General features: G+C 40.5%; 1 protein-coding gene, 1 non-coding gene and 1 pseudogene across 2 annotated transcripts in view; 1 reads left to right on the plus strand and 2 right to left on the minus strand.

The window, feature by feature from the left end:
• The window catches only part of MANBA (mannosidase beta), a 121,745-nt gene extending 107,305 nt beyond the window's left edge, over window positions 1-14,440 (minus strand). The window contains exons 1-2 of the mRNA XM_090266350.1: window positions 14,178-14,440; window positions 6,413-6,507 (exon numbers count right to left, since the gene is read on the minus strand). Of these exons, the coding sequence (XP_090122476.1) occupies window positions 6,413-6,507; window positions 14,178-14,354 (272 nt within the window). The 5' untranslated portion in view covers window positions 14,355-14,440. The remainder of the gene's footprint in view (window positions 1-6,412; window positions 6,508-14,177) is intronic.
• A 4,396-nt stretch (window positions 14,441-18,836) lies between these two features.
• On the plus strand, window positions 18,837-19,762 carry LOC150019369 (cyclin-dependent kinase 4 pseudogene; annotated as a pseudogene).
• Window positions 19,763-21,042: 1,280 nt separating this feature from the next.
• LOC150019370 (U6 spliceosomal RNA) lies at window positions 21,043-21,149 on the minus strand. Its single transcript, XR_016509380.1, has one exon. It is a non-coding gene; the product is annotated as a U6 spliceosomal RNA (small nuclear RNA).
• Between the last annotated feature and the right edge of the window lie 1,540 nt (window positions 21,150-22,689).

The following is a 22,689-nucleotide window of genomic DNA, read 5'->3' on the forward strand; positions in this document are numbered from 1 at the left end:
TAAAATGGAGTGAGAAGAGCCTCTTTAACAAATGGTGCTGAGAGCACTGGACAGGGACGTGCAAAAAAATGAAACTAGACCACCAACTTACATCACACACCAGAACAAACTCAAGATGGATCAAGGACTTAAATGTAAGCTGTGACACCATAAAAGTCCTAGAGGAAAACATAAGCAGGAAAATTTCAGATATCCCACGTAGCAATATTTTCACCAATACATCTCCTAAGATAAGAGAAATAAAGGGAAAAATAAACAAATGGGACTACAACAAACTAAACAGTTTCTGCTCAGCAAAAGAAAACATTAGCAAGATGAAAAGGAAACCAACCATATGGGAAAACATATTTGCCAATGATATCTCAGTCAAGGCTTTGATCTCCAAAATATATAAAGAACTTGCACATCTCAACACCAAGAAGACAGACAGCCCAATTAAAAAATGGGCAAAAGACCTGAACAAACACTTCTCCGAGGAGGATACACAGAGGGTCCATAGACACATGAAAGAATGCTCAACATCACTAACCATCAAAGAAATGCAAATTAAAACCACAATGAGATACCACTTTACACCAGTCAGAATGGCCATCATCAACAAATCAACAAACAACAAGTGCTGGAGAGGATGTGGAGAAACGGGAACCCTACTACACTGTTGGTGGGAATGCAGACTGGTGCAGCCACTATGGAAAACAGTATGGAATTACCTCAAAGAACTAAAAATGGAACTGCCTTTTGAACCAGCGATTCCACTGCTAGGATTATACCCAAAAAATCCTAAAACCCTAATTCAAAAGAACTTATGCACCCCTATGTTCATAGCAGCACTGTTTACAATAGCTAAGTGCTGGAAACAGCCTAAGTGCCCATCTGTAGATGAATGGATTAAAAAACTGTGGTACATTTACACAATGGAATACTATGCAGCAGAAAGAAAGAAGGAACTTCTACCATTTGCGACAGCATGGATGGAACTAGAGAGAATTATGCTTAGTGAAATAAGCCAGGCAATGATACCATATGATAACACCTAATACAGAAGACTAAGGAACAACACAAACAAATGAACTAAATAGAACAAGAAACAGAATAACAATTATTAGGGGGGTGGGGGGACGGAGAGAAGGGAGATAAGTAAGGGAAGGGTTTAGTTAAAGAACATGTAGAAATGACTCATGTCATGTCATGGGGGGGTATGATTGAGAGAGAAGTGGTGGGCTGGGTGGGGGGAGCAATGGGGGAAAATGGGACAACTGTAATCGAAAAAACAAAAAAATTAAATTTTTGTCAAAAAATAAAGAAAGAAATTTAAAATAAGAATAAGAATAATTTGGGACATAAGAAGAAATAAACAGTAAACCAGAATAGAAAGAAAAAATGAGAATTCAAAAAACAATGAAAGGCTGAGGAACAAACCTCTGGGACAACTTTAAACATGCCAACATCCGAATCATAGGGGTACCTGAAGGAGAAGAGGAAGAGCAAGAAATTGAAAACTTACTTGAAAAAACAATGGAAGAATACTTCCCAAATTTGGTAAAGGAAATAAACATACAAGTCCAGGAAGCAAAGAGGGTCCCAAAGAAGCTAGACCCAAAGAGGACCACACAGAGATAGAATATAGTTAAAATGCCGAAGGTTAAAGATTAAGAGAGAATCTTAAAAGCAGCAAGAGAAAAGCAGAGTTACCCACAAAGGGATTCCCATAAGACTATCAGCTGGTTTCTCAAAAGAAACTATGCAGGCAAGACGGGACTGGCAAGAAGTATTCAAAGGGATGAAAAGTAAGGACCTACAACCAAATTACTCTATCCAGCAAAGCTATCATTTAAAATGGAAGGGCAGATAAAGTGCTTCCCAGACAAGGTAAAGCTAAAGGAGTTCACCATCACCAAGTCATTACCACAAGAAATGTTAAAGGAACATAAAATCAAAACTATGAACATTAAAATGACAATAAACTCACAACTATCAACAACTGAATCTAAAAAAAAATAAAAATAAAAGAAGTAAAATAAAATAAAACCAAACTAAGCAAACAATCAGAACAAGAACAGAATCATAGGTATGGAGATCATTTAGAGCAGTGGTTCTCAACCTTCCTAATGCTGCAACCCTTTAATACAGTTCCATGTTGTAGTGACCCCCAACCATAAAATTATTTTCGTTGCTAATTCAGAACTGTAATTTTGCTACTGTTATGAATCGTAATGTAAATATCTGATATGCAAGATGTATTTTCATTGTTACAAATTGAACATAATTAAAGCATAGTGATTAATCACAAAAATAATATGTAATTATATATGTGTTTTCCGATGGTCTTAGGCGACCCCTGTGAAAGGGTTGTTCGACCCCAAAAGGGGTCGCGACCCACAGGTTGAGAACCACTGATTTAGAGGATTCACAACTGGGAGGGGGAATGGGGAAAAATGGGGAAATGGTACAGGGATTAAGAAGAATAATTGGTAGGAACAAAATAGACAGGAGGATGTTAAGATTAGTACAGGGCCCTGGCTGGTTTGGCTCAGTGGATTGAGTACCGGCTTTCGAACCAAAGGGTCGCCAGTTCAATCCCCAGTCACAGCACATGCCTGGGTTGCAGGCCATGTCCCTAGCTGGGGGCACACAAGAGGCAACCACACACTGTAGTTTCTTTCCTTCTCTTTCTCCTTCCCTTCTCCTCTCTCTAAAAGTAAACAAATAGAATCTTTTTAAAAATAATAAAAAGAGGCACTTCTGAGCAAGATGGAGACCTAGACAGACACGCTGCATTTCCCTCTACCACTAGGAAGGAATACAACTACCTCAAAACTAGAAACAACGAGGAGTTCCAGTCACACATTTTAAAAAGTTGGGAAGGACACCTGGGGAGCGTTCCCAGCACCAGACCAGACCATGCAGCTCATGGTCACAGCGCCGGGGAAAATGAAGCCTCATTGCTTCTGACTGTGCAAACCAGTCGGGGTTGGTGTGGAGGAAGAAACTGCTGGTCTCTCAGCAGAGTCCGCTTGTTTAAAGGGCCGCCACAGTCCCAGAACATCTACAGATCCACCCACCCACTCTGGGAACAACAGCCAGGGCAACAACTAGAGGGACACCAGTCCCATACAGAGTGGGGGAAATGCCTGGAAAAGGTGGGAGTTCTGAGCAAGTGACATTGTTCCCTCTCAGACCCTTCCCCCACAACGTGGTGAAAAGATCACCCTCTACTGACAAGAAAACCCTAAGGCTCCACCCCTTAAATGTAACAGGAGAGACAGTTCTACCTAAGACACAAAGGCAAAGAAACACAGGAGCCTGTCAAGATGAGGAGACAGAGAAGTATGGGCCAAAAGAAGGAACAGATCAAGGTTCCAGTGGGAGAACTAAATGACAAGGAGACAGCCAACCTAACAAATGAGAAGATAGCCAACTTAACAGATGCAGAGTTCAAAACACTGGTGATAAAGATGCTCACAGGCTTGATAGATATGCTTAAGTACAGCAAACACATAAGGGAAGAAGCGAAGGTTATGCTAAATGAAATGAAGGAAAACACATACAAAACTAATAGTGAAGGGAAGGAAACTAGGGTTCAAATAAATGATTTGAAACATAAAGAGGAAAACAACAGTCAACCAGTAGAGAATGAGGAAACAAGAACTGAAAAAAATGAAGAGAGGCTTAGGAACCTCTGGGACAACTTTAAACGTGCCAACATCCAAATCATGGGGGTGCCAGAAGGAGAAGAAGAAGAGCAAGAAATTGAAAACTTATGTAAGAAAATAATGAAGGAAAACTTACCAAACTTGGTGAAGGAAATAGGCAAACAAGTCCAGGAAGCACAGAGAGTCCCAAACAAGCTAGACCCAAGGAGGACCACACCAAGACACATCATAATTAAAATGCCAAAGGTTCAAGATAAAGAGAGAATCTTAAAAGCAGCAAGAGAAAAGCAGAGAGTTACCTACAAAGGGGTGCCTCTAAGACTGTCAGCTGATTTCTCAAAAGAAACTCTGAAGGCAAGAAGGGACTGGCAAGAAGTATTCAAAGTGATGAAAAGTAAGGACCTACAACCAAGATTACTCTATCCAGCAAAGCTATCATTTGGAATAGAAGGGCAGATGAAGTGCTTCCCAGAAAGGTAAAGCTAAAGGAGCTCATCATCACCAAGCTATTATTATATGAAATGTCAAAGGGAGTTACTTAAGAAAAAAAAAAAAAATTTATGAACATTAAAATGACAACAAACTGATAACTTAATCCAAAAATTAAGAATAAAATCCAATTAAGCAAACCAGAATAGGAACAGAATCATAGGTATGGGGATCATTTGGAGGGTTATCAGCTGGGAGGGGGAAAGGGGGAAAAGTGGGAAAATCGTGCGGGGATTAAGTTGGTAAATACAAACTAGACGGGGAAGTTAAGAATAATATAGGAAAGGGTGAAGCCAAAGAACGTATATGTATGACCCATGGACATGAACTAAGTGGGGTGGGATTGCTGGAGGAAAGGCAGGTACTGGGCAGAGAGGAGCAAAAGGGAAAACAATTGAAACTACTGTTACAACATAATCAATAAAATATACTTAAAAATAAAATAAAATAAATAGTATAGGAAAGGGAGAAGCCAAAGAACTTACATGCATGACCCATGGACATGAACTAAGGGTTGGGGGATTGCTGGAGGGAAGAGGGGTACTAGGTGGAGGGGGGCAAAGGGAAATATCGGGAAAATGTAACAGCATAGTCAATAAAATATACTTTAAAAATAAAGGCATAAATATATTTCACAAAAAATATATATCATTAAAGATCAGTTTCTAATGAAATTTCCAGAAGTTTAATATATTTTTATATTGAGTGACCCTTATCTTTCTTCATAATATTTCCATTATCATAAAATACATGATCACAACTTATAATTTTCAAATTCATTGACTCTTTTTCTACAACTTCACAAAGGTCTTACGAAAACCAAGTTAAATAATAGACACAAAATGTTTTCACAAAACCCAAAGGTGGAAGTGCTAAGAGCATCACTAACATTAAGGTAACAGGCTTGATCCAGGTGCAGAAGTCCTGCTGGGAACTAAGGGGAAAAAGCTAGGCAAGTCAGCAGGGCAGCAGGGGATGCAGGAAGTGGTACAGGGATGGGAAACATTAAGCAGTATTTTCAAACAAGCAGGGAGATTAAATTTGATTTGCCAATTAAAAGGAAGAGACTGTCATTACTGAACAAGAATGTCATAGTAAAATCAATATTTTGGAAAGATGAGTGGACCAGAAAACAAAAAGACCAAGCAAGAAATTAGTTGGGCAGTTTTGGCCTAATTCCTGGCCTTCACTAATAAAGGTGGAGGGGAAAGTGAAAACTTGGAAATGAGAAAGAAAGGGCTGAATCAAGAAAAATGCTAGGCAAAGCTTAACAGGACTCAGAAACAGACTGAATACAGGGCAATGAAAAGATATGATGAGACAAAAATATCTGAGGCAGAGAATATTGGGAAAATGGTGTTATGTTAAGAGAAACAATGAGGCTGTTGGAATATAAAGTAACTTTAAGTAGGAAAGTCACTTGGTTTAATTTTGATATGTTGAGTTCAAGATGAAAGAAGACCCTTAACAGGGAAAGGAAGAGCCTGGACCGCAGTAACATTGTGATATTGAGCACCATATTGTGGCTTTATTTCTCTTTTAAAAGGCTAGTAAATAATTAACCAAAGAAGACCTATAAAAGGGCCAGAAGAATTTTTTTCTTTAGCAATAATAATGGATTACATTCTGCTTTATGGAACATTACTGAAAATTATAACATGATTTTCTCAGGGCCTCACGACATAAAATAAGACCAATGCCATAGTCTCAATGGCTGGTTAATATTACACTGAAAAAATGACATATCTTTGATCCTACTTGACAATATCATAACTCTATATGCTCCATTGATTGCTGTGAGCAGGGAGAAGGACATGTAGATAAGAGAACTGACCACGTCTAGATGACTCCATTATAATCACAGGAAAATGACTAAGACATAATTTCATGACTGATGATCAGTGGCACCATCCTCATATACAAATCAAAACCTGAATCATGCATTCACTTTTATTTAAAAAAATTTTTTTTTTACTTATTGATTTTAGAGAGCGAGAGGAAGAGAGAGAAACAGAGAAATATTGATTTGTTGTTCCACTTATTTATGCATTCATTGGTTGATTCTTATATGTGCCCTGACCAGGGATCGAACCTGCAACCGTGGCACATTCGGACAATGCTTTAACCAACTGTGCTACCTGGGCAGGGCCATATATTCACTTTTATAATATAAGGCTTTAGTTGAAAAACTCTCTGATATGCAAAGATTATTGCAGAGACAGAAAAAAAATAATAAAAATAAATAAGGATAGATATACACACACACATACCTAATGTCAAAGGGGATTTGAAATTGCTTGCTATAAGTCCAGTTATCCAAGGAGATCCATCTGTAGTCAAGGTCATTAAATCTGTAGTAAGGGTCCTGTTGATAGAAATTATGGTAATTAAATATGCAAATATAAATAAAATAAACATTAAGTAAATTATTAATGATAGCTACTTATCACCTAAAAATTTATGAACTCTTGCCTTAGGAGGACATGCATTTCACATGCCAGCACATCTCATTCCCAAGGCTAAAGCTCCATCCGTTTAAGAGACCATTACCTTTCAAACAAAGGTGACATGGCATTTGCATACAAAAAATACTACAATATGTTGTTGTTTTCTTTTAAAGTCCAACAAAATATCTGAAATGAAAGAGCTCTGAAATGTAAATAATATAGTTTCATTGTCAAAGAACATGTGTGGAAATTAAGATTGGCTTCCCTTGTTAAAACCAAACTCGCCTCCAAGGCATTAGCTTTGACTGAAAGACAGAACTTCTGACGTGTAGCCATCACTCCCTCATTGCCCCACGGTTCTCACTGCTTATTGCTGCTACTATCTCAGCTGGCCTCTGGAGGAAATGCTTCTCCTCTACTGCCCACGGGTCAGCAAAACTACCAGTCTCTGGATTTATTTGGCATTTCCAGTTATTTTTTATTCAGCTTTACTAAGTGAGCACTAAAAGGATATCTACAGAATACACAGGAAGCACAGATACCATGAAACATAAACCTCAGGTTGTCTGTACTGTATTGTCCCAGACCAGGTCATAGAACTTACACTCATTACCAAATGCAGCTCACTACCTGTTTTTGTGTGGCCAGCAAACTAAGAACAGACATGTGTCAATCAATACAATTTAATGCAGAACAGTTGTGCCCATCCCTTTAGAAATTATACATGGCAGCTTTCATGACATGACAGAGACCACATGACCCACGAAGCCTAAAATAGTCTCTAGCCCATTACAGAAAATGGCTGCCAACCTCTACCCCAGGTGACTAGCTTGCTGGATGTTCACGAAGCTATTCCACCTGAGTGTGCAGCCCCACGTCCCCTATTTCATCATCCTTAGGTTTTCTCCTACTCTTTTTCCACCTTTACCTCCCAGATGAGGGCTCCCAGGCAGGAGGTAGAACAGAAAGTGGTAAGCAGAGCTTTTTGGTTTATCTTCTGTGAACATGCCCACAGCTACAGGAGGGAAAGGTACCAACCCAGAGGGCTTCTCCCCCTGAGACTGGGACAGACCCAGGGGGATTTCCTCAGTGACTGCAACTCCAGATGGAGAAGGAAAAGCCGACTTTGTCTAAGTTCCACAGAGGTAAGGGCCAAGCGACCAAGTTAGGTTTCCAAAGGCCAGCTGGGCACTTGCTCAGAGCATAAACCTGTAAGAGACTCTATATCACTGAGTGTGTATCAAGATGGAAAGAAAGGTACATGCCACAGAGTGCTGACTGGAAAATATATTTTTCTAAGCTAATAGGGCAGAAAGTGGTTGAGGAGATTTAATAACAACCAGTAATCACCCAACTGACTTTTAAGGTCTGGTTTTGTTCTGCTAAAAAAGGTGTTCTGAGCCCGCCAACTTGCTTTCTTTTCTGCTCTTCCCCACACAGGACTGAGCCCCTCCAATAAATAAACATGGAGTAAATACTTAAAGACACAGGCTTGAAGAGGCACATAATTATTAGCCTTCCCATGTGTCTCCACCCAGCCCTATTTATAACTCTACACTGTGGACTGTGTCCAATACAGTTAAAAATATCAAGAGAAGGAAAGTATAAAGGCTAAGGCAGTTGCAACACGTCCACCTGCTAAGCACTGGGGCTGCTGATGACCTGGCTTTCAGGGCACAAGTCCCCTTCCTGTCTCCCAGATCCTGGAAGGAAGTTGCTTGCTGAGTTCAAGAGGGCCATCTTCTCAGGTATATTTTTTCTGGACAAACAGAATTGAGATGTTAAACTTTTTTTTCTTACTTAAAAGGAGCTGATCTGAAAAGGCTACATACTGTTTGATACCAACTACATGACGTTTTGGAAAAGGCAAAATTATGAAGATAGTAAAAGGGTCAGTGGCTGCCAGGGATTAAAGGGGAGAGAGAGAGATGAGTAGGCAGAGCACAGGGGACAGTGAAATTACTCTGAATAATACTATAGTGGTGGGTTCATATCATTATACAACTGTCAAAACCCACAGAATGTACCACACCAAGAGTGAATGCTACTGTAAGCTGCAGATTTGGGGTCATAATGATGTGTGTCACTGTAGGTTCACTGACAGTGATAAACGTACTGACTCTTGTGGGAGACGTTGATAATGGGGAGACTGTGCATGTATGGGAGTATAAGGAAACTGTCTTTATTTTCTATTCAGTTTTGCTGTGAACCTAAAATTGCTCCAAAAACTGAAGTCTTCAAAAAAAAGTTCTCTTACTAAGGGAAAATACCTTATTGTCCCTAAAATAAACTTGCAGAGACTTAGATTAGATATATAATAACTATCCCAAATGATAAGCAACCAGCTTAATTTGGTTCCAGACCCCCTTTGTTCATATTAAAATTCTGAGTCCTATTTAAAGCAAACAGTGGCTCAGCATTAAAACTGATGGCTAAGGATCCATGTAAGTCACTGAGTTATTAAGCAAACCCATGAACCCAAAACAAAATAAGTATCACTTGTTGACTGTTTACTATATATCAGCCTCCAAGATAAGCACTCACTCTTATTTTCATAACAAGCATGTGTAATAAATGCCATTTTATAGAGGAAGAAACTAAAGCTCCGAAAGGTGCAGTGACGTTCCTGAGGTCCCACAACTAAGCAGAAGTACATCCAGGAATGAAACCATCTCAGCCTAACATCAAGGTCTGCATTCTTTCAGCTACACTACAGTACCTCTCACCACGGAAACTTACACTTTTATACCATATGATCACTGCAGCAGCAACAACTGACAGGTACTGCCTGGGACCCTGTGGAGCAGGTATTATTATCACTCCTCTTGCTAAGACTCCAAGGCCCTAAGTCAAATGACTATTTAAGTGGTGAAGCACTGATTCAAACCCAGGAAACGTGGCTCCAGAGTCCCATGTTCCATCATTACCTAACACTGCCATGAATGTCACAAATGCTGTCAATAATTACACTGTCAGTGCTACCTACCAAGTGGGAAATGAGATAAACATGTTATGCGGGGCCTGAGCTAGTTATTTATAATTGATATCTGCCACACTTACTGTATATCAAGAAACTGTGTCATCCAACCATGTGAATAACACTGTGTCTCATTTTCTCTATAAGCTTCTGAACTTCCTCTCTTTATATCTGCTTAGGAGGTCTAGCTAGAAAGTATCCAGCCATGTAATATGAAAAAGAGAGGCATTTATTGAAGAAACATTGTACACAAGACAATGACGCCTCAGTCCCCTTCAGAGTAGGCACCTTGGGACCTCACACAGTTCTCCCAATCACCATTAGCTGCCCCATCGTATTTTCCTGACTCCCATCGACAATCTGAAATCTCTTCCCTTTCCAAGGTGACTTAAATTTTGGGAAAAGCCAGAAGTCAAAGGTGCCAAATCTGGGCTGCAAGGGAGCTGAGCCACCTGGGTGATTTGATGTTTCACCAAAAACTCTGCATGAGATGTGATGCGTGAGTGGGTTCACTGTCGTGATGAAGCTGCCAATCACCAGTTTCCCGTAGCTGCAGCCTTCTGAGTCATCCAGATAGTTTCTATGGAGCAATGTTCAAGCTTAATGCAAAATCTGATGCAGATTCATTGCTCTACTCACTCAGTCATTGCGAATGCGATGGCCACACAGTACACATGCTCACTCAACAGCATCTACCACCCTCACTGACTAGCACAGTGAAGTTGTCATTGTTCATGTGTGCTCATTCCAGCCCACTTTCCTTGGCTGCCAGTTCACATTGATATCATGCAAACCGTTCTCATTATATTAACAATGACTGGACTTTTTCCAGACAGACCTCGTACAGACCCTTAGACTCCTTAACCAGGTCTATCTCTTCTACTCTCCAGTTCTGCTTCAGTCCAATGACTAATTCTATCCCAGACATAATTACTTCAAATGGAGTTAAATGGAGAAAAGAAAGAGTTTATAACTATTTCATTTACAGATACTGTGTTCTTGGACACTAGACAAAAATAAATAAATAAATAAAGCTTAAGAAAACATTTCTGCAGAGACAAGCAAAACTAAACAATATGTTAATTAAGATTCACAGATATTTGCTAAAACCTTAATTTGTAAAAAGCAAGGAAATGCTAATTCAGGACAGTGGTTACCTTGGGGAGAGGCAGACTATGGGACTGGGAGGCGCAAGATCACTGCAGTGATACTGGGAATGTGCAGGCTCATAAACTGGGTAAAGGGTTCATGAGTACTCATTTAAGTTATCCTTGAAATTCATAAACACACATGTGCATATAACTTTCCATGTATCAAATACTATATAAGAAAGAGAAAAGGAAATGTTACTTTCAACTACACAGGGGTACTTGTGTGTTGCATTCCTGAGAAGCTGTACTCTCCAATCCTCAGTTTCTCTATTGTCAAATATCAGCTTCAGCTACAATTCTTACTTCAGAGGGGGCATATAGGTATAAGAGATCCCAAGTTCATGGATCAGTCGAAACATTTTGGTGAGCTTTAATATTTTTTTTCTAAAATCCTTCAACTAGTAAATAGTGCTTCCCAAATAATACAGCTCTGTGTGGAAAAGGGTTACAATTTAAGGAAACTCCTTATTTTATGACCAAAGAAGATTTAAAAGGGGAAACAAGACCATTTTCTTAGATCACTATTGAGTGCCAGGTTAGAACTCATGGGAGATTAGGATAAATGCCAGGAAAGGTATTCATGACTGATATGAAAGGTCAGAGGAGATCTGGCCACACATGCTCAGAGAGTGAGGTTTGGCAGATGAACATCAGATCCACAGCCAGAGCTGCTACCTCTGAGATGGAATGGGATGTGGGTTGAACTGACAGGTAAAAGCTCAGTGGAGAGCCATCTTTTTTGCATGGGTTCTAGTCCCAGATCAGTCTGTGGAACCTTATGAAGCTAGTATAACACCCCTATACTTCCGTTTTCTCTATTCTGTAATGGGGATAATAATAGTACTTACCAGGGTCAATCTGAAAATGGCAAGAGGCAACATATGGAAAGTGCTTAGAACTGTTTATGGCACATAATGGGCATTCAGTAAACCATAGCTATCGTCACTATTATATGCACTAATCTGAAATAATCTCTAAGATACATTAAGATAAAGAAAAAAGTCAGTGCCAAAAATATCATAGAATGCTATCAATTGTGGAGAGAAATATATATAAATTTATAATGGTATATATCTCTACATGTTCATAGATCTATATTACAAGACAAACATATATAAGAAACAGTGGCTGTTTCTGTAGAAGAAAAATGGAAAACTAGGAGACAGGAATGAAAAAAGACTTGCTTTCATTATATACCCTACCTTTAAAACTTTTTATCATTTATATCCTTTACCTATTTCTAAAAGTTGTTAAAATTAACTGACTTCTTTTTTTTTTAATGACAAGCTAGGCTGATAGTAATATAAATTACTAGGAGGGAATGATTATAAAATCTTGTAGGCCAGACCTGCAAGATCCAGCAACTGACAAATAGGAGGTCTGTCCAGTAAGTATCTAGCCATATACTATGAAAAATGGAGACACTTATTGAAGATACAAGATACAGGAAATATTGTACACAGGACAATGATGCCTCATTCCCCCCTTGAAGTAGGCATCTTGGGACCTCACATAGTTCTCCCAGTGTCTCTTCCACTGTTCAAAACACTCTGCAAGATTCTTTTTTGGAATTGATATCCGCCGGTAGCAGAAGCTGTGGAACAAATTTTGCCATGGCACCTCTCAGGCGAAATCCTGAATCAAAATCTCAGACAAAATAGTTTTTGGAATCCCCACAATGGAATACTACTTGGCCATAAAAAAAAAAAAAAAAAAAAAAAGTTTACTTTGTAACAGTATCAATAGACCAGGAGAAAACCTCTCTCATCCTACTACCATTTAAGACTCATATCCACCTTACTGAAATTTTAAATTTTCCTAAGAATTTATGAACAGATTTAAGAGAAACTGGAAGTTATTCCCACGAGGAAAAGTCAGTTATTTCATATTATGAGTTACCTCATTCTCACTGACTAGTTACCAAATATTATTTCCTGATATTGGCCCCATAACGTGGAGCAATAATCTAACTTGCTAAAGTCACTAATGAGTTCCCATTGTCTTAATTGTACCAGTGAAATGAGGCAAGGAGAGACCTTGCAAAATGAACACAGGTATTCTCAAAGCATGTGTAAGTGAAGCCTCAGGGTGCGCATGTGTAAGTAAAGCCTCAGGGTGCCAAAGTCTGCTGTGGTCTATGTCACAAGTTTGGTTACTGAAAAATGAAGTACTTAAGTTTGAGAATTATTTACTTAAAAAAATAAGCTGGACTGTAATAAGTGTCAAATACACTTCCTTTCTGACATAATTATTGAAAAAAAGCTAATGCATACCAGATCAGAAACTTTGCATAACCCTAGCTGATCATCTTGCCATTTTAGTAAATTTTGAATAATACTCCTGACAGTCAGTCACAGTGCTTCAAAAACACATGTTCTTTAAAAAATACCAGGGTAAGTGTAGCATAGCACAAAACCCAGGCTACAGTCAGGCCAGTCTGGGTCAGAATTCCATTTCTGCTATTTAGTTGCTGTATGATCTGGGATAAGTTCCCTAACTGCTCTGGGCTCCTTAACACCATATCATCCACAAAATGCAAAGACACATTCCACAGAATTCTTATGAGAATTGAGACAATACTGCAAACTACTTATCAAGTACATCTTGTCCCAGGCAAAGACAAAAACGGGAAAATAACCTGCAGCAGGTGGAACCACAAAAACAGTGGAAGGTAAAAGTCTGTTTGCAAACCTCTGCTCACAGACAAACAGAAAAACGTCCTCCACAAGTCTATAATTTGGAGCATCTGTTGAGAAACACACACACATATCACATGCTCTGAGAAGAAAGAGCACCTTTCTTCATATCCCAATCAGCTTCAAAAATTATGTAGCCTTTATATCCACACTGACTATCCTAACCTTACATTTGCAGGTTTGTCTCCTCAACCCATGGCTGCAAAATCCCAAATCTGACTCCCTGAGGCCTAAAAGCGAAAACGAAAACCTGAAAGAAAAAAGAAAAAAAGAGAAAAAAAGAAAATGAAAAGATGAGACATTACTGAATACAGTTAACATTTACTTAGCCAAAGACTATCATCCCCTGCAGTGTCCAGGTAGCTGAAAAAGTAAGCCCTGCCTTAGGCATTGTCAGTGACAGCTTGTCCTTCCTACCCACGCTTCGGTGGAGAACTGTGGCAATAAGTACACTGCAAGTAGCAAGACAGTTTGCCCTGAGAAAACTTCCGCTTTTCTGCTATGAGGTCCCAGTGAGGGTTAGTCAGTCTCGATCCACAACCCTTCGCCCCCAGCAGTTCCCGTCTCCAACAGCACTTGGCAGTCCCCCCTCGACCCCCCAAGACCACACACAAGCTGCAGAGAGGAAGTCAGTGCCCAATCGAGGAGAATAGCCCGGGGCAGGCGGGGTGGGGGTGGGGGTGGGGGGATTCCCTGGCAGTTCTGGGCCCCTCACCACGAAGGGAATGCGAGTGCAAGCTCGCGGGGGCAGCCACACACTCTACCTGGATGAGGTTCTGCTGGAACAAGGCGGTGTGCACGCAGCCCGGGACCTCCCCGGGCAACTCCAGTGAGCCGTTCCCGCTGCGGATCCTCCAACTTCCCCGCAGGCTGAGGCTGCGCGCCGCGGCCAAGGGGTCCGCATCCCACAGCGCGAGTAGCAGGTGCAAGTAGAGCCGCATTGTAGGACCCTGAGCAGTGGTGCAGGGCCCGGAACTGCTAGAGGCCTCGGAGCCACGGAAGGTTCGGAAGGAGCCCAGGCCTCCCAGCCTCGGCCCTGCTCCCGGCACCGCCCTCGGCTCCCCGCCCCGCCCCCGGCCCCGCCCCGGCCCCGGCTCGCGGCCGGGCCCTCCAGGTCAGCTGAACTGCAGGGAGGCCAGGAGCGTGTGCTGGCAAGGGAACGCTATCCCCTTCGCACATCTTGGGGCTTCCAGCCTTGCGGCCTACGCCCCGCCCAGCGCTCATTACCGCTGCTCTGGTGTCTGAACCGGAGATGCAACCGTGCCCAGTAATCAAGACACACAAATCGCTGGGCTCAGTGGCGCAAAACCTGGGAGAGCTCTGGGACAGGCAATAGTATGCGGAGACCACGGTTAGAGAGGCTCCTCACTGCCTCAGAGAAGCGAAACACTGACACACCCCATCACTTTCGTTCCAAATTTCCCCAGACTTCCACCACTCTGCAAGGGTCCGCCTGGCGGCGGTGACGCCCGCCTCCTGCAGCTCCACGGCGGTCTCAGAGTACCCCGCACTTGAAAGAGTAAGCAATTACTAAAAGGGCCTAAGTCGTAGGGTTGTTTTGAGGGCTGAGAAAATCTGTGTACAGCGTGCAACAAGGGCCTGACCCAGAGAATGCTCAGCACGTTTATTAATCATGTCAGCGGACTGAGACCTTCTCTTTTACAAAGCCCCACAGAGAATGTTCCTGATGCTCAAGAAACCTTCCCTACATGCGCAGGCAAGTTTAAAATCTACTCACTATCTGTAGGACCTGGCAAGCCACAAAATCTCTAATACCTCCGTTTCCTGAACTCGAAAATTCAGGCAGTACTTTTTCAGGTCGTTATAAGCAATAAAATGAGTTAAATGGATGGCTGTCCCTAATAATGCGAGGGTTCCCTAAAAATACCACAGGTTTATTCCAAGTCTCCCCCTGGCTGGTTTGGCTCAGTGGATTGAGCGTCGGCCTGCGAGCTAAGTGTCGCTGGTTCGATCTTCCAGTCAGGGCACATCAGAGAAGGAAAACTCTGATTCAAAAAAACCTCCGCTGCCTTGCGGCATACCTCTTCAGGGGAAAGGCTAAGGGAGTAAACCCCGACAGAAAATCCGGAGCCGGAGTCCCTAAGGCGGTTTGACGTTGTAGTCAACACCGGCAACTCCTGCGGCGCACCTGAAGCCAAGCTGTATTGACTCCGTCTTTCCCTTGGATCCTTCAGCTGCGAAGAGAGGGAGGGTCTGCTGCATGGGCAACAGCAGACCCTCCATATCACCCTGCCCAGGCTCTGTAGCTTCAGCTCCACTGGAGAGGACACTCCAGCGTCATCGCAAGATGTCGATTCAACACGGGAGGAGACAGATACCGTGTCACTCCCGAGTCGGACTGCACAGCCATTCTCGGCGGTGCAGATAGACTCTTAAGAAGCTACACCATCGTCTCTCGAGACGGACGGCTGCCGACGATTCCAAGTCTGTAGTCATGTGGCCTGCCTGACTCCCAACTGCCTTCAGTGATCCTAGGAAGTTGATAGAATTTCACATTGCATAAAATAGACCGGCTTATTCCTGTGTTGATGTCATCTGCCTTATTTCCTTATTTAAGAGAGTCTTTGAAGAGAAGTCCTCCCCTCATAAATTCCAAGCTTTTTTTTGTTTTACAATGGCTCTGCAATTGCATGAATCTATAGACACAGGACAATATTTTATCTTTTCAGAATCAGTATTTTTCACAAGCCTAGCATCTTGGCATTAGGGACACTATGGATTGTATAGCCCAAGCCTCTTTACAGCTGAGGTAACAGGGCCCAGACAAGTCAGATGAATTGCCTAAAATACAGTGGCAGGTAAGACCAAAGCACTCCTCTTCTGGTTCCATGCAGTTGAGCCCTTTCATATTAAATGAAAAGGTTCTGGCTGATTCAAAGCCTTTCTCACTGCAGAAGCATTCTTACTTTTGATAGGAACATAGGTATCACTTCAAATAATATACCATAATGAGTGGCAATAGATGGCCAGCCATGGTCTGTTCAAAACTGATAACATGACTTACGGCTGCAAGAGTAGCAAAGGAATTTTTTCATAAATCCCAGAGATTCCATTAAACCAAGTCAAAGGAAAGTTCATGCCAGCAAATATATTTGAATATATTCTGTTGTTCTATTAAGAAATGTTTTAGGGAATTTTTTTTTTTTTTTTAAAACAAGAAATAGAGACATCATTCCTTCTTTCATTCCAGGACACAAGCATGACATCATTTAGATTATTTCATTTTGAAAATAAAGAGCTTAAAGCAAATGCAAAGCCCTAACAAGTATTCTGCCTAAAATTGAGTTTGGCACAGGGGACGTGATGTTTTCATTTTGTTGCAATTTTTTGGTTCATTATTTCCTGAAAGAATAAATCTTATCTTGAAATAGTTACAAAATTTCTCAAATTCCATAATTTAAAAGCACAATATCAAATACAATTTTTAAAATAGTCACCCATTTCTATAACCTTATACTGTATAAATGGATTTCACTTTGATCATCTCATTTGATGCTTCCCAGAATTCAAATTGGTTTAAAGAGACAAATAAAGCCTACACAGGTTAAATGACATGCAGGGTCAATATTCTGCTGCAGGAGACCAATGAGCACTTTTTGGTCCATCTGACCAAAATATATGAAGTTGGTAAATAAGGCCAAAAATGTTTCAATCCCATGAGATAATCGCATAAATTATAATAAGGAGAAAATAATGATTCAGAATGTCTGCTTAATCCCCAAAGCTAGGGACAATAGGCCATAAATATCCCCCTTTAAGGTATACAAAAAACTCTGAAACCGAAAAAATAAGAACACAAACTCAACTAAAATGAACTAACAAAGACACACAAAAGTACAATGAGGTATCACCTTGCACCTGTCAATGGCCATCATTAATAAAACAACGAACAACAAGCGCTGGTGAGGATGTGGAGAAAGGGGAACCCTAGTGCACTGCTGGTGGGAATGCAGACTGGTGCAACCACTATGGAAAATAGTATGAAGTTTTCTCAAAAAATTAAAAATGGAATTGCCTTATGATTGTTTAATCACTGTGCTGGACACCTAAAACTAATACAAAATAATATTGAATGTAAACAGCAATTAAAGAAAATATTTAAATGAAAATGTGGAAAAGATACACAGATGGCAAATAAGCATATGAAAAGATGCTCCACAATATATATCATCAAGGAAATGTAAATTAAAACAACATTAAGATACCACTACACAACTATCAGAATTGTCAAAATTTAAAACAACAACACCACCAAGTACTGGCAAAGATATGAAGCAACAGTAACTTTTATTCATTGCTAATGGGAATGCAAAATGGTAAAGCCACTTTGGAGGTTTATTGCAAACTCTAGGGCAACCACTACAGAAAGTTTAGAAAAATAATTGATAAGCTAAGAAAGAGAGAAAATGGAATCATATAAAATGCTCAGTTAAAAACACAAGAGTTAGAGAATGGAAGACAAATACAGGAACAAAGGCAATGAATAGAAAAAAGGAAAAATATAGTGATATTAATCCAGCTACATCAATCAGTTTAAGTGTCAATGATCTACATACACCAATTGGAAGACAGAGATTGTCAGAGTGTAGCAAAAAACAAGACCAAGCATATGCTGTCTGCATATAAGAAACCTATTTTAAATATAAAGACAGATATAAATTAAAATTAAAGGAAGAGTGGGCAGCTGCTCACATGGTGAGGGTGAGGGTAAAGGGGCTTCTCTAGTTTGTGGCCCGTGTTTGTGGTCAGGTCCAGTGTTGCAGGAACACAGGTCTCTGGGTGGGGGCATTCCCATGTCCCTCCGCCCAGGTGTCCTGTGACTCAGGAGATGACGAGCTAATCTTGTCTCCGCATGCGGCTTTAGGTTGTTCAGGCCACTGGGTCATGGAATCCTGAGGACCAAGAGGTCTGTTGAGTACTCCATCTGCCTCCTTGAAGATAAAGTCTTAAATTGGGGCTGGCCTTGATGATTAGTGGATCTGCTTTGTTTCCCTGATAGATGTTATCAAAACCAGAAATTACCCTGGCTGTATTTTACATATTAATGATACTTTGTAAGAATTCTTTCACTTGTAAGAATTATTTTATTGTTGGCTGTAAAGCTCACACCCCCTTTTCTATTTTTAGTAACTTTTGAAATCCTAATAAAAGGAGGATGAGGCTTCCCGCTCTCCACTGCTGGTCTGAGCAAGCCACAGTCCTCCGTGCATACTGGCCATTCATCCTGCTTGCTGGAATTATCTCAGCATCCCCGACCATATTCAACACTTCATCCAGAGCATCCAGCTGCTTCGAACAGATGTGCAGTGTATGGCGCCTCAGGAACTGGCTCCAAGGCCCTATAATGGGCTGCCCCAACTGCCTACAGCTCCCAGCAGGAGGTGGTCTCCTTTCATCTGAGTATGGCTACCCCTCAATATGAGCCAGTGGCTGAGACTGGTGTTTTTGCCTATGGGACAACGTACAAGGCCTGTGATCCCCCGCAGTGGCCACTTTGTGGCCCTCAAAGGTGTGAGAGTCTCCGGTGGAAGAGATGCTGGAGGGGGCCTTCCCATGAGCACAGTTAGCAAGGGTCCCTTGCTGATGCAGCTGGAGGCTTTTGAGCATCCCAGTCTTGTTTGGCTGATGGACATCTATGCCACAGCCTGAACTGGCCAAGAGACCAAAGTGACCCTGGTGTTTGAGCATGTGGACCAAGACCTAAGGACTATATCTGGACAGGGCCCCCCCTCCACCATCACCACCAAGCTTGTCAGTGGAGACCATCAAGAATCTGGTGCACCAGTTTCTAAGAGCCTGGACTTCTTTCATACCAACTGCGTTGTTCACCGAGAACCTGAAGCCAGAGAATATTCTGGTAACAAATCGGGGGATAGTCAAGCTGGCAGACTTTGGCCTGGCCAGAACCTACAGCTACCAGATGGCACTTGCGCCTGTGGTTGTTACGGTCTGGTACCGTGCTCCGGAAGTTCTGCAGTCTACTTATGCAGCACCTGTAGGCTTGTGGAGTATGGATGGGCTGTATCTTTGCAGAGATGTTTCGTCAAAAGCCTCTCTTCTGCGAAAACTCTGAAGCAGACCACTGAGGCAAAATCTTTGACCTTATTGGGCTGCCGCCATTGGATCACCGGCCCCAAGATGTGTCTCTACCTGGAGAAGCCTTTTCCCCCAGAGGGCCCCACCCAGTGCAGTCGGTGATACCTGAGATGGGGAGTCTGGAGCACAGCTGCTGCTGGAAACGCTGACTTTTAACCCACAGAAGCAAATCTCTGCCTTCGGAGCCCTGCAGCACTCTTATCTACAAAAGGCAGAAGGTAACCCAGAATGAGCAATAGAGTGGCTGCAACAGAACCAAGAGAAGAGAAGCTGTCATTTACATTCCTTTGAACACTTGAGTGGAATGGAGAAACTCCACCGAGAAGGCGTTCTGTGCCTTTTTATCTGAGGCTGTAGAGAGCCTCCTCCAAATTTTTACCTAGAAAATCTTGCAGGCTAGCTTAATGATATTTTCCTCCCTCCCATCCTTTTGAGGCTTATCCTTCTCCTGCCCTTCTATTTCCTTACACCAAGGAGTATGGCCCTTGTTCTCCCCTTCCTTACCTTGATATTGGGATCCTTTTTTACTCAGAAAAACAAAACAAAGAGGGAAAAAGTAAAGGAATATAGAAAGACATACCATGCTTATACTAAACAAAAGAATGCTGGAGTAGCTATATTAATTTCATAGTGAGCAGACGTCAGAGCAAAGACAATTTCCAGGATACACAGGCATTAAATTATAATAAAGGAATTAGTTCTCTAAAAAGACATAGCAATCGTTAATGTGATGTGCCTAACAAGAAAGCATCAACACGTGAGTCAAAAACTAATGTAACTGTAGGAGAAAAAGATGAATCCACTAATATAGTTGGTGACTTCAACACACCTCTATCACTAATGGACAGATCTAGCAAGAAGAAAACCAGTAAGGACATAGCTGACAATTCAATGGCACCATTACTCAACTAGATATAATTGACATGCATAGACCACTTCCTTCAATGACAGCATATACACATTCTGCTCAAGTTCACATAGAACATTTACCAAGATAGACCACATTTTGGATCACCTTAACATATTTAAAAGAATAGAAATCATACATTGTATACTCTCAGACCCCAGTGAAATTAATCTAGAAATATGTAATAGAAAGATAGCTGGAGAATCTCAAAATACCAAGCAATTAAACAAAACACTTTTTAAAAAACTTTTATCAGATAATAACATTCTCAAATACAAACTTTTCTCATTTAATGATGCTTACATGTGACTTTAGAGATGAGACCAGTTACTTTATTTTATTTTCCTCTATAATATCTTTTTTATTGTTGTTCTATTACAGTTGTCCCATTTTTCTCCCTTTGCTCTTCCCTGTCCTGCCCATCCCCCTCCCTCAGTCAATCCCCTCCCTGTTGTCCATGTCCATAGGTCATTTATATTAGTTCCTTGACTAGACCCTTCCTCTTCTTTCTCCTCCTCTCCCCTCTGGTCACTGTCAGTCTGTCCCTTATTTCCATGCCTCTGGTTCTATTTTGCCCATTTGTTGGTTTTGTTCATTAGATTCCTAAAAATATGGAACACCTCACAAAATTGCGTGTCATCCTTGTGCAGGGGCCATACTAATCTTCTCTGTATCATTCTAATTTTAGTATATGTGCTGCCCAAGCAAGCACAAACAAAACACTTCTAAATAACACCTAGCTCAAAGATGAATACTCAAGAGAAATTTAAATATTTTGAACTAAATAAAAATACAACTTATCAAAATTTGTGAGATGTAGTGAAAGCAGTGCTCAGAGGGAAAATTACATCATTGAATGCATATATTAGAAAAGACGAAAGATCTAAAATCAATGACCAAATCTTCTACCTTAGAAAACTAGAAAAAGAGCATATTAAATCCAAAGTAAGCCAAAGAAAAGGATTAAAAATTAGAAGAGAAACCAATGAAATAGAAAATAGCAACTCAATAGAGAAAATTAACAAAACCAAGGGAAAAAAGGATAGAAGAAACAAATAACTGATATAAGAAATGAAAGAAATGGCATCATTACAGATCCCACGAACGTTAAGAGGATAAAAAAGGCATAAATACTATGAACAACTCTATGCCCACAACTTTAATAGACTATTTGAAATGGACAAATTCCCTGAAATACACAACATTAAAAAACTCACACAAGGAGAAAGGGACCATCTGAATAGGGCATTATCTATTTAAGAAATTGAATCAATAATTAATAATCTTCAATAATAGGAAGCATCAGGCCCAGACAGGTTCACTGGTGAATTCTACCAAACATTTATGAAAGAAATTATACCTGTTCTCTACAGTCTCTTCCAGACAATAAAAACAGAGGGAATACTTCCTAACTCATTAATGGGGTCAGCATGTTCTAATACCAAAACCAGACCAAGACATTACAAGAAAAGAGAACTGCAATCCAAGATTTCTCGTAAACATTAATGAAAGAACCCATAACAAAATACTAGCAAATCAATAATGTATAAAAATAATTGTACACACATGACCAAGTAGGATTGATTCTTGGTATTCAAGGCTGATTTGCCATTTGAAAATCAATTAATGTAATTCATCACATCAACATGCTAAATGATAAAAATCACATGATTATATCAATAGACACAGAAGCATCTGACAAAACTCAATATCCAGTTATGATAAAAGATAAACATCTCTGCAATTTAGGAATAGAGGGGAATTTCTTCAACTTTATAAAGTATATCTACAAAAAAAAAAAAAACACACTACATTTATTATACCTAGTGGTAAGAAACTAAAAGTTTTTCTGCTAAGATCAGGAATAAGGCAAGGATGTCCCTTCCCCACCACTTGTTCCCAGCATCACACTGAAAGTCCTAGCTAATGCTATAAAACAAGAAAAGAAAATAAATAGTATACAGATTGGGAAGAAGATGTAAAACTATCTTTGTTCGCAGATGACATGATTGTGTGTGTAGAAAATCTAAAATAACCAACAGCGACAAAAATACCCCCTTGTTTGCAAAAAAAAAAAAAACCCTCAAGGTTGCAGCATACAAGGTTAATACACAAAAGTCTATCTATCACCTTCCTATCTATCTGCAATGAAGAATTGGTATTTGAAATTAAAAACACAAGTATAAATATAATAAAAATGTATAAGAGCAATATGAGGAAAACTACAAAACTCTGATGAAAGTAATCAAAGA

The sequence above is a fragment of the Furipterus horrens genome, unplaced genomic scaffold (assembly GCF_987537825.1).
Source record: "Furipterus horrens unplaced genomic scaffold, mFurHor1.1.pri manual_scaffold_2, whole genome shotgun sequence".
Lineage (NCBI taxonomy): Eukaryota > Metazoa > Chordata > Mammalia > Chiroptera > Furipteridae > Furipterus > Furipterus horrens.